The sequence below is a fragment of the Mus pahari genome, chromosome 20, assembly GCF_900095145.1.
Source record: "Mus pahari chromosome 20, PAHARI_EIJ_v1.1, whole genome shotgun sequence".
NCBI classification, from domain to species: Eukaryota; Metazoa; Chordata; class Mammalia; order Rodentia; family Muridae; genus Mus; species Mus pahari.
This window is the reverse complement of record NC_034609.1, coordinates 14,556,119-14,567,900: the sequence shown is the minus strand read 5'-3', so window position 1 is coordinate 14,567,900 and position 11,782 is coordinate 14,556,119. Positions and strand designations below refer to the sequence as shown.

Below are 11,782 nucleotides of genomic sequence, written 5' to 3'. Positions count from 1 at the left end.
AACTGCCAGACTGATTTCCAGAGTGGTTGTACAAGCTTGCAATCCCACCAGCAATAGAGGAGTGTTCCTCTTTCTCCACAACCTCGCCAGCATCTGCTGTCACCTGAATTTTTAATCTTGGCCATTCTGACTAGTGTGAGATGGAATCTCAGGGTTGCTTTGATTTGCATTTCTGTATGGGTATTTCTATGATATCATCGCTAGTAAAGCTCAGGTGATGGAGTCTATAGAGAAGACTCGGTGATCAGGAGCCCTCGCTGTTCTTGCAGAGGACTGAGGTTTGGGTCCCAGCACCCACACGGCTGCTCACAACCTTCTGTAACTCCAGTTCCAGAGGGTCCGATGCCGCAGTGCATACACGTGCTGTATAAAACATACATGCAGGCAAAATACACGTGCACATAAGATAAAAATAAACCAGTTAATAAATAGCAAGCGACAGCAGCACGCGAATAGGAAGCTTGGCTGTGTGTAGACTTGGAGCTCTACCCGTTACGTGTGTGTGGTTCTGAATTGAGAGTCTGCGCTTTGAACTTGTCTCTGTGCAGTGTTGTGCATTCGGGGTTACTTACCTTGTATAATGAATAGATTTCTCTTAGCTTTCCTGTTAGTCTTGGTGGTTTTAAGTAGCAACTTGTGTTCTTTTACAGGCTATTAATGTTACGATGAGTATTCATTTCTTTTCTATCTCTAGTTAAAGTGGTCTTGACGTTTTTATATTTCTCGTTATCGTGTCCTTTAGAAAGTTATTATTTTAGAAAATAAAGATGACCTTTCCTTTATTGTGCAAGTATAGTGATTACAGCTAATTTCTATTTGTACTTCCAGAGGCTCATTAGCACAGCAACCTTCTTGTAAAGGGGGAAAAAAAAAATCAGCCACACAAAAATCAATTCTGACCAGTCATACAGATGGCATGTAACTGTGGCAGGGGGCCTTGTTTAAAATATGCTAATATGATCTACATCCAAAATGTTATTAGGTTTTCCTCCTAAACCACCTCACTGTGAACCATCTTGCTCTTGTGTGTGTGTGTGTGTGTGTGTGTGTGTGTGTGTGTGTGTGTGTGTGTGGCATAGATAGCGTGGCCTGGTACAGAGTGTCCGGGCTTTCATTACTCATAATTGCCATGGAAAGCATATGTTGCGAATATATTGAAGTTACTTCCTGGTCTCATTAATCAGTGTTCTAAATGCTAATCTCTGCTGTCCAGTTAACGCTGAGCAAGTGCGCCCCTCCCCCGCTTTTGGTGGTAATTCATCTGTTGATGATGCTTAACAAAACCTTCAAAGAGCAACTGTGGCTTGGAGTAGGTCTTGCTGCATTTTCTGCGAGTTCATTCTAGGCAGTGAATTTTCTTCCTGCTTTGCAGGCCATTGGAGAGAAAAGAACAGCCCCAGATTCTGGCAAGAAGCCCAAGACTCCAAAGAAAAAGAAAAAGAAAGATCCCAACGAGCCTCAGAAGCCAGTGTCAGCATATGCCCTGTTTTTCAGAGATACACAGGCTGCAATTAAAGGTCAAAACCCCAACGCAACCTTCGGAGAGGTCTCGAAAATCGTAGCCTCTATGTGGGACAGCCTTGGAGAGGAGCAAAAGCAGGTAAGACAAGCCTCAGCCATGTGCATGTATTTAAAAAGCTACCAGAATATTCCTTACAGCTAATATGATTGCTTCTTAAGAAAGCCTGTCTAAGCTATGGAATTAAACACACACACAAATAAATCCAAACAACCCTACTTGTATCTTTTTTTTTTTTTTTTTAGTCAACTTAAGGGTACATGTTCAGAATCCATTCACAGGAGACTTGGGAGAAATCCAGCCAGCAGCCTGCAAGCATAAACTTTTGATGATCATCTTTTCATTTTAAATAATGTGGAATTTTCACCCTTTGTTCAGAAAGGACCCTACAAAGGGATTAGGTCCATCCTGCTTGCTTTTCCATTGATCATCTTTCTGAACTCTTGTGCTGTCCTGGTGCGTTTCCAAACTTTGAAGCTGCCTCTGCGTGTCTCATTATTGTCACTGGGCATTTGAAATTTTATTCCAAGTTCACTGGAAAGCTAGGTAGTGTGTGAGGTATTCAGAGATTTGCCATGCTGGTGGGAGATACTTCCTCAGGGGCCTGCTCCCTCTTCAACTCCTCAGCACAAATGAAGAGAAGAGTGGGGGTCCATTGGGGTTGGCTCTCCCTGCTTGCATAAAACTCCAATTACCTTTAACAGGAGTTCTGTGTATCTATGGGAGAACAGACCCCTACCCAAGATGAAACAGAACGACGGCTTCAGAAGGCGGGGCGTGCAGAATGCACATCATGAACTCAGTCCCTTGGTTTGTTCAATGGAATGGTGCAGCTATTGAATGTGCCTGTTGGCGTTCCACGAAGCTTATTACCATACACCCCACACCGATGTCTGTCCCGAAATGGAACTCTAAGGAGCTAGGAAACTACTGCCACAGACTTAACAGATTCTGAAGAGGGAGGGGGTTACTTTGTTCTAACAGCCAGCCATTAGACTCTTTAAGAAAAATGGAGACCAGATCTTATGTAATGCACCAGTCCTTACATAAGTCCTTGATCTCAGTGTGGCACTCTCCAGTATTTTATTATTTATGATTTCTGCTTCTCCTTTTTCTCCAAGAGAAGCCCGAGATTGAGAGGCCTCCATCTTTTCTCTTTTGTCTAATTAAAAAAATATATATGTGTTTGTTTGTTTGTTTTGTATTCTGGGGCCACCGTGCGTTTGGTCCACATCATGTGTGTGCTGGTCAGAGGCCAGCTTTCAGGGGTCTGTTCCAGCATGTGGAATCCAGAGATTGGGCTCTGGTACTCAGGAACAGCAGCTAACACCTTTACCTGCTGAGCCATCATCTCTTCAGACCCTCTAGTTTGACTTTAAAGCTCTGATTTGGTATAGGGTAGGAGGCCATGTAAGGGAAAGGTGACACTGATGGAGAAACCCTGTCCTTATTAGAATTTAAGCCATTTGCAGAAAGCTCGTACTCAGTGCTTGCTGGCTGTCTAGCAAGAGGCCTTCAGTGACAACCTGAGATCATTCTCCCTTTTGATCATCAAATATCATCAGAACTGGGTTTGGGTGTAGGTGGGCAGGGATGTGTGTGTGTGTGTGTGTGTGTGTGTGTGTGTGTGTGTGTGTAGCCCTTGAAAATCAAAGCTGGAAGATGAGCTTTTTAGGTGAGCTCTGTTTATGTCACCTAATTTGTGCAGCAGGTTTATAGCTAAGAATTTATAGCCCGAGGGTGGTGCTAATTGTGGTCTTATTTTAATAGGTATATAAAAGGAAAACAGAAGCTGCCAAGAAAGAATACTTGAAGGCCCTGGCTGCCTACCGGGCTAGCCTCGTTTCTAAGGTATGTCTGCTGAAGTGTGGTCACTGTCCTTGTGCATGGGAAACTCTAGTGCGGGTCTCTAAGAGCTTTCCGTTAGACACTACCTACCTGACAGTGTGAACACTAGGGGCTCCTAGAAGCTGTTGAGGCTGAACCACTGCTAACAAACTTGTTGTTCTATCCGTGTTTGTAGCTATGTAGATACATTCTAAGTAGCCTCTTGTTCTTTCCCTCGGTAGGGAGTTGGATCTGGGTTAATGTCCTCGGTTTGAAACTGGAGGTGCGCTTGTCAGGGATTCTTTGAACACACCATAAGTTCTCTGGTGGTTACCTTATTGTAATCGACAGTGGTGCATTTATGTCCAGTTCTTTCTCATCATATAAATAAATAAGCCTCATGATTATTTAAAATGAAATCATGTTCCAAGTACTAAGACGCAAAGTATCTATGCATTATACATAGAATGTACAGTGGTGATGTGTTCTGGAAGGCATTACTATCTTAAAGTAGATCTGCTCTAGATCATATTACATCAATCCAAAAGTAATGTGTACCCTCTCTCCCTCCCTGTCTGTCTGTCTGTCCATCTGTCTGACTGTCTACTGGCAGTCCTAGGGATTAAACCAAAGCCTCACACATACTAAGCAAACACTCTAACCCTGAGTTCCACCACCAGACATACAGTCTTACCCTGTTATTTTACCATTTAGTTACTGAGGAGATTTGCTTCTCTGGAATTGGGACTGGCTTTGGGGCAAATGGTTTGGGCAAGCAGATTTTTGTCCCAGACTCATCTTTTCTGAGAAGTCGATTCTATTTTATCATCATTATCTCAAGTACATAAGGCCTCAAAGTCCCATTGAAAGGCCTTTCTCCCTTTCTTCTCTTGCACCTGAGCTGTATCTTCTTTGTGTGATGCGACACCACAGGCAGCTGTACTGCATCAGATCAACAGAGGGTCACCTGTCCTTGACAGTTCTCAGAATACTTTCCACCTCATTAGAGAGAAATAACTTTTATTGGGTCAATAGCAAAACCTCTCTTCTGAAATTCTGGAAGAAGCGTACTAGAAAATACATTAAGTCTGAACCCAGTTGGGCAGTGGATGGAAAGCGGGTTGTGTGGACTCTGGGCATTGCAGTGTATACAACCACCTAGATGTGTAGTTGATTAATAGGTTGGCAACAGTAGGTAGAGTAGCAGTGTATGCTTCTCAGGTGGACCAGTTTGCCATTTGTTTTCCCAGAGGCAAACAAAGGTAACCTCCGTGTATGGCGGTGTCAGCAGTTGACCACATACGAATTTAAACCAAGTGCCACAATCTCAAAGGGAAATAACAGCCACAACTAAGACCTTCCAGTCTGTGCTTGACTTAGAAGGGATAATTTAAAATATTGTGACTGGAGTCAGGATCCCAAACTATTTCCAAATGTACCTTATGCACTTGGATTTCTTTTTAGATAGTTGGGAGGGACTACAGTCAGGGTTGAGGCACACGTCCAGAAAAAATTTCAGCCGGGACCCAGAAGTCCCAGGAGGCAGTATCCAATGGTACAGGGTGGCTACTTTCCACTCTTCTGAAGAACGGCTCTGTATGGTAGTCCACAAGTTCAAAAGATGATCAATTGAAAATTCCTAGACTTGTCTTCATGATGAGGATGCTTGTAAAGGAAGTTGGGTTAAAATAATCTGTTCAATGAGACTTTGGAGGCAGAAGATCTTAGTCTTCAACTGTGAGGGCCACAGTGAAAGAGAAGAGCCGTAGATTTGAATCATACTCCGGATAATGTGCGTCTCTGTGTGCAGGGCCCAGAACTCCCACCCAAAGCTGTAACTCTACTGCCCTCTGAATTTAAATCCCCAGAGAAGTTAACAGAGGTTTATAATTAGATTTTCAGTGAGTAAATCTGGCAGGTACCTCCACAGTCACCAACCCAGCTTCATTTACCTGTGAAATGCCACCCTAAGGCCCCCTGGTACCATTGGCCAGTGCCAACAGTTTTCATTATAGTTTCTTCCTTAAAACTAACCTGGTAATTTAAAAAAATAAGAGTACATGAAGTTATATTCTATTTTATGAGTCTTCTGACAATTTCTAAGCACAATTTTGCACACTTACAGCATTGTCTACCATAAGTCTTTAGAATAGGGCCCTCCAGGAACATTCAGACACATTGGATTTTTATACAGGACAGTGCTGCCCTACAAGAGTGGTGTTTAACAAAGGTGTGTCTGACCAGAGCCACCAGCTAAACTGGTGACTATATGAGGTCATTTTCAAGTTCCCTTCAGTAGCAGAATTGTACTAATTTGAGTCAAAAGAATGCAGAAGTAAATATTTAAAATCACTAAAGATGTCTCGAGATACTTGATGGAACCATGATCTTCTTTGCTGACGCCCTAACACAACAAAAGAACCCCGAAGGATGGGCAGCTAGCTCAATGGTAGTTCCACTCGTCTAGCATGCAGGGAGCCCTGGGTTCCACCAGCACCACCAAAAACAGTCACGTAAACAAAGTAGGAAAAATGATTTTATGACAAAAAAAGGGTGAAAGTTTCATTAAGGTAAAACATTCCAACCACTTTTGCATGTGGAAAAGAAATTATTATTTTTGCAGAATTGTGTTCGGGCACAGAATGGAATAGATCTATCAATACTGTTTAATGAGTTATCGCATTGTATGATGTTTTAATGGTCTCTCTTCATCTGTGACTTCATTGATAAAGTCTAGGGGGCCTGGGAAAATGGTTGTTAAACCCACAACTTCTCAAGTCCTGAGTTGCTTCCATTTTGGTGTCTTTGAAGAATGTAGTTAGTTTTCTTCTTATTTGAGTGGTCACTGAGGTAGTTGGGCAAATGGAGTTTTGACATTTTCTAGTGGTTCAGGTTTCTGCTGGCATCGCTTATTGATTCCAAAGTACTCCCCAAGAGCCAGAGACAGATCTGAACGCATAGTACCTGAACGAATCTTCGTGTCGTAGCTTCTCTACAAACTCAGTGCCACGCCCTGCCATGTCATAGAAGGGAAGAGACGAATGAATAGACATGCTCCAAGATCCGGAGATGTGCACTGGTAGAGCTGTAAGCCACTGTCTCTCAGGATGTGTTGCTTCACAAGGGAGGTTGGAATGGTGGAGAGTGACGAATTGTTGCTTCTACAATGTTTGTGAGTGATGTTTGATCCCAGTTAATGCTGTGTAACAACCAATCGCAAACCCCAGAGACATACAGAGATAAGCTTGATCGCAGAGAGCCAGGTCGCTGGCTGGCCCTTCAGATGGAGCCCTGCTCTACTGTCTGATTGAGGAGTCCCATGCTGGGAGTGGGATTCGGACAGTGGGCTGGCCGCTGAGTGAGGCAGGGCCCTGGCTCTATCTTTCTGTGATGGCTCTAGATAGTGAGAGTGAGTGGAAGGGGGGGGGGGGTTGCCATCCCTGAGGGCATAAGCATGGAGCTGGGACAGCTTCATGGTCATCCCATCCCAGCATCCCAGGGACCAAGCAAAGCCTTCATGCCCACCAGACAATGGAGTAGAGCAGATTTGACTCTGCCTTCAGGAAGTGCTTCAACAGTCTCATGGCAGAGGCCTTGGAGATGGGGAAGCATGAATGTCGGTGGATAGCTTTTGAGTCACTTTATAGTTTATAGACTGTAACATTCTGGAATTTTATTCCTCTACGTGCAGGCTGCTGCTGAATCTGCAGAAGCCCAGACCATCCGTTCTGTCCAGCAGACTCTGGCATCAACCAACCTGACATCCTCCCTCCTCCTGAACACATCACTGTCTCAACATGGGACAGTCCCAGCCTCACCTCAGACTCTTCCACAGTCACTCCCTAGGTCCATTGCCCCCAAACCCTTAACCATGAGACTACCCATGAGCCAGATTGTCACATCAGTCACCATTGCAGCCAACATGCCCTCGAACATTGGGGCTCCACTGATAAGTTCCATGGGGACGACCATGGTTGGCTCGGCAACCTCCACCCAGGTGAGCCCTTCGGTGCAAACCCAGCAGCATCAGCTGCAGCTGCAGCAGCAACAGCAGCAGCAGCAGATGCAGCAGATGCAGCAGCAGCAGTTGCAGCAGCACCAAATGCATCAGCAAATCCAGCAGCAGATGCAGCAGCAGCATTTTCAGCATCACATGCAGCAGCACCTGCAGCAGCAGCAGCAACAGCAGCATCTCCAGCAGCAGCTCAGCCAACAGCAGCTGCAGCAGCAGCTGCAGCAGCACCTCCAGCTGCAGCAACTGCAGCACATGCAGCACCAGTCTCAGCCTTCTCCCCGGCAGCACTCGCCCGTCACCTCACAGATCACGTCCCCCATCCCCGCCATTGGCAGCCCCCAGCCAAGCTCTCAGCAGCCTCAAATCCAGCCGCAGACTCAGACTCCAGTGTTACCGCAGGTCAGTATTTTCTAAGGCGCGCCAGGCATGCGGATCTGAGTGAGGCGTAGGAGGGAAGGCGTATGGACTGGAGCTCGCAAGTTGACTCTGGTTATGCAAGAATGTGTGACAGATCAAGAGATCCTCTCGAGTGTCTATTAGATAGGCAATAAGAACTGCAGTGTAGCTGGGAAGCGTCTTTTAGCCGACTATACATCACTTTGTTTTGAAACAAGAAAGCTGCGCTCTGTCATGTGCTGCCTTTTTTTATTTATTCAGGCTAAACCTACAATATGTGAATCAACCCGTTTAATGAATCCTGGGACATACTGATGACTGTAAACTGGCCTTTCCGAGTCATAGAAAAAAAAAAAAAAAAAAAGATGGCCTTATTTCTCCAGAAGTGAGTGAACCACACTTCCAGGCTATTTGAACTTCTGAAGCCCTAAAATAAATAACTAAATACAAAGCACAGTTGTAACTACCTGAAATAAGAAGATCCAGTTTCATACAAACATTTGTATGATGTGAATAGTTGATGGCATTTTTTTGTCATGAAAAAAAAAATAATGTAAATCACAGACTTTTGCCAAAGCTCTTATTTTTTTTCTAAATCTCTCCAGAAAACAAAAATTGCAAGTGATTAGATTCAATTATTGATTTATTTACTTCTACTTTGTATCCATGACTTCTCCGAATCAAACCACGGTATATGTTGTGACAATATCTCTGGCCACTGTTAAGCCCATTATGTTCATTCCAATTAGAAGAAATGTGAATACTATATTACGTGTTTTGGGTGACGAGTTTGGAAAAATAAAAACACTGTATTTTTAAAAGGGAAATGCACTTAAATGAAAACAGTTATTACGAAAGTTAAGATTTAAAAAAAGAAAAAGCAAGAGTTTTTATTATGATGTAATACCGGTAGACTATTGAATATTTAAAAGGCACACTACATCTGATAGTCAGTGTAAATATTTTCTTTCCAAGTTGTAAGTTTTCATATCATGTGTTGTAAAGTTTTCCTAAATGAGGCTTTAACGTAAACACTGGTGACATGAACCATTCATTGCTACCTTGCTTATTGTGTTTTTACGCGGTTTTATACTTTTTTTATGAGTTATGATAGCAGCAATTACGTTGTTTGTATTTTGCTTAACTAAAACAAAATGCTTTTATCTTGCTATAGAATAAAACACATTTCAGTAAAATCTGTGGACTGTATTTTGATGCTACCACAAGGACACTGTTCACTTTTCAAATAAAATGGAATGTCAAATTTTATTTTTGGTCCCTTGACGACGTTAAGTTGGGGAACAGTACACTTGACCAGCCCTGCCTGGCCTGAGCAATGTTCTCCATTTTCATCTGCAAGCACAGTCTGCATGACCAAGAATTTGGATTTTACAGCCAAACCCCAGGGCCCGGGGAAAAAAAAAGATGGGAAATTCTTTTTTTGTAATTATCTTTTTGTTAAGATATAAATTTGATACAGATAATTTACAAAGAAAATACAGATAAGCTACAGATATATTTATGTAAGGCAAAAAGCAATTGTTTCCCGTTCAGCTATTAAAATAAATGGTGGGTCCTGATTTTGAGGCCCAAATCAGAATTTCGGTGCCCATTTTCCCCCGTCTTGTCTGCTCTGTGGTGGCTTCTCTTTGAGAGCTGCATGACCATGATCCCCAGTTGTCCTGCATGATTAATTACAGCATCTGTCCTGTCAGAAGCTGTAATGAAGAGGTCTTGATAAAAATTGCAAATTACCACTGGCAACAGTCTTAAACTGCTTATGATAAAATGAAAATTAAAAACAGCAAGCGTCGAGTCTGACCAGAATCCTAATCTGAAAAGAAGGCGGCAAGCATGGCAGCATCCATTGCTACTGTGTGCAGGACGTCCAAAAATAATGGAATATGGATTCCTCAAAGTTGTCATACTTCAAAGAATATTTACTGTATGTTGTGGGTTATGAATAATGAATTTTGCTTTCAATATTTCATAATCCTCTCATACTCTGTATTATGTACAAATATTGAACAGCGAGGGGTTCTAATTATAAATTTATAGGTTTCTTGCTGTAGAGAAATTTATGTCTAAACTGAAGCTTTTCATAAGATGTATTAGTTGGCAGGTATCAGTGTTCAAACAGTCTTAGAAAGATGCCCAACAACATCTTACAAGGGGCCAATTGTGCTCCCCAAAGCAGTGATCTGCCTGCAGCAGACCCATCAGGAGCAAAGCCAGTGCTCAAAGGGTCTTTGTGAATAGAAACCAGCATTACATAGCAATAAGAACCATTTGATATTCTGTTGTGGGACCTTTAGACAAATGTCTTCAACATTAATTGCTAAACTACATGTGACAGTAATTGTGTCTTAGTTCTGTAATTGTCATTTTGAAAACCCATGAAGTATTGCTGGGGAAAAAAATGTCACTAGTGATGAGACTTAATTGCAAGTGGAGTCTGCAACTGTTTGCAGTTACAGGCTGGTGCTGCTATAGCCATTACAGGAGGGCCTTTTCTTTTTTTAATCTTAGATTTTTATCACATTTTATCAAATTATATGAAGCTACTTCTGATCAATTCCACAGGAAGAATAAGATACTTTCTACAATTAGAAAAATTAATCACCAGGCAAAGCTGTATATTTAAAACATCAAAAGATTTGAATTCTGGATTGAGTACCCCACTCTTGTCACCAAGTTGTTTTAATCAAGATTCACCAAACATTTACATGAGTGATTGGTTTCTAGCTCTGAACTGAAGTAAGCTTTTCGAGACTCATTCTCTAGGAGGTCAGAAATAAGTGGGTAAAGAAAACCTGTGGGAGAAACATGGTACCTGATTGAGTAGACACAGACATTGAGACACTTTCTCTCCCCACACCCTGTCTCTGTCACACACACCTAGTCTCTCCCCTGCTGTGGGGACATTATCTTATTATTCCAGTTAACCAAGTTACCTTTCTGTGTTCACCTATATGGCCGTCTGATGAAAGAGCATAAGGACTTTATCATTTTCAGCTGACACGGGGGTCATTAGTTCCTGACTCAAAGAACAGAAACTTAAATGCCTTCCTGAGCATAATTTCTGCAATATATTACCACCTGACAGCGGTCTAAAGGCTTTCAAGACAGATGGATTAATATCTCAAGTTTAAGTAGGAGTCCTCCGCTGTCCACTCAGCGGGCTCCAGACGTCTGAATGGTCTCTTCCCCGCTCTCACTTCACAGAGCATTTACAGCTCTGGACTTCAATCTAACCTTTCCTCCCCCTCACCCACCCTCTTTGTTTGGCTTTTGTTTTGCAACAGCTGTTATTATCGTTTTTTGGTCAGCTGTGATTGCTGGAGGCAAAATAGGACCAGATGGTGTTTTGCTATGCATGAATGGAGCATTAGAGGAGCCGGGACTGAATAGGCCAAGTTTGAATGGTGTCTATGCACCACCTGCCTGCCTTAGCTGTGGCATACACATCACAGTAGCATGATCCGGCTCAGCCCTAGTAGAAACGGATGGGAAAGTAGAGAGCTAGGGTGGATTTTTTTCCCCATATTTATTGATCTTCCATGCACTAACAGAATAATGGACTGTACAGTCCATTTGAGTTAATTGCGTATGACACTGCATGGATATGTAACCCGTCACTCTGGAATTCTTGTTCACTTTAAGAATTTCATTACACACACACACACACACACACACACACACACACACGTAGGGAGAATGAAAACATGAAAGTTAATGGGTAAGAAGGCTCAAGTTTAAAAGAATATTACTCTAAAATAATAGACAAAAGAATCTGAAGTTGTGGGGGTTACTAGAATATAGCTGAAAAATGACTTCTTGTCGTCAGTAATATGTAGTGAACAACCCTACACTTCAGATACAGAGGTATAGGTTGTCCCTCAAAGGCTACTACACAAGTACTACTCAACCAGACTTGAATTTTCTTAGAAAATATTCTTAACCCCGTAAGTTTTCTATATCCTTTAAACTTACCCTCAAGGATACACATGTCCCCTGAATGCTAA

The 11,782-nt window shown here is 42.5% G+C and overlaps 1 protein-coding gene across 2 annotated transcripts in view; it reads left to right on the top strand.

Moving 5' to 3' along the window:
• Tox3 (TOX high mobility group box family member 3) overlaps positions 1-9,019 on the top strand; it is a 104,639-nt gene extending 95,620 nt beyond the window's left edge. Inside the window, exons 5-7 of one of the 2 annotated variants that reach the window (XM_021220102.1) lie at positions 1,373-1,600; positions 3,290-3,370; positions 7,038-9,019. In XM_021220102.1, the coding sequence (XP_021075761.1) occupies positions 1,373-1,600; positions 3,290-3,370; positions 7,038-7,775 (1,047 nt within the window). In that variant the 3' untranslated portion in view covers positions 7,776-9,019. The remainder of the gene's footprint in view (positions 1-1,372; positions 1,601-3,289; positions 3,371-7,037) is intronic. The other variant, XM_021220103.2, reaches the window with a different exon arrangement.
• Positions 9,020-11,782: the final 2,763 nt, after the last annotated feature.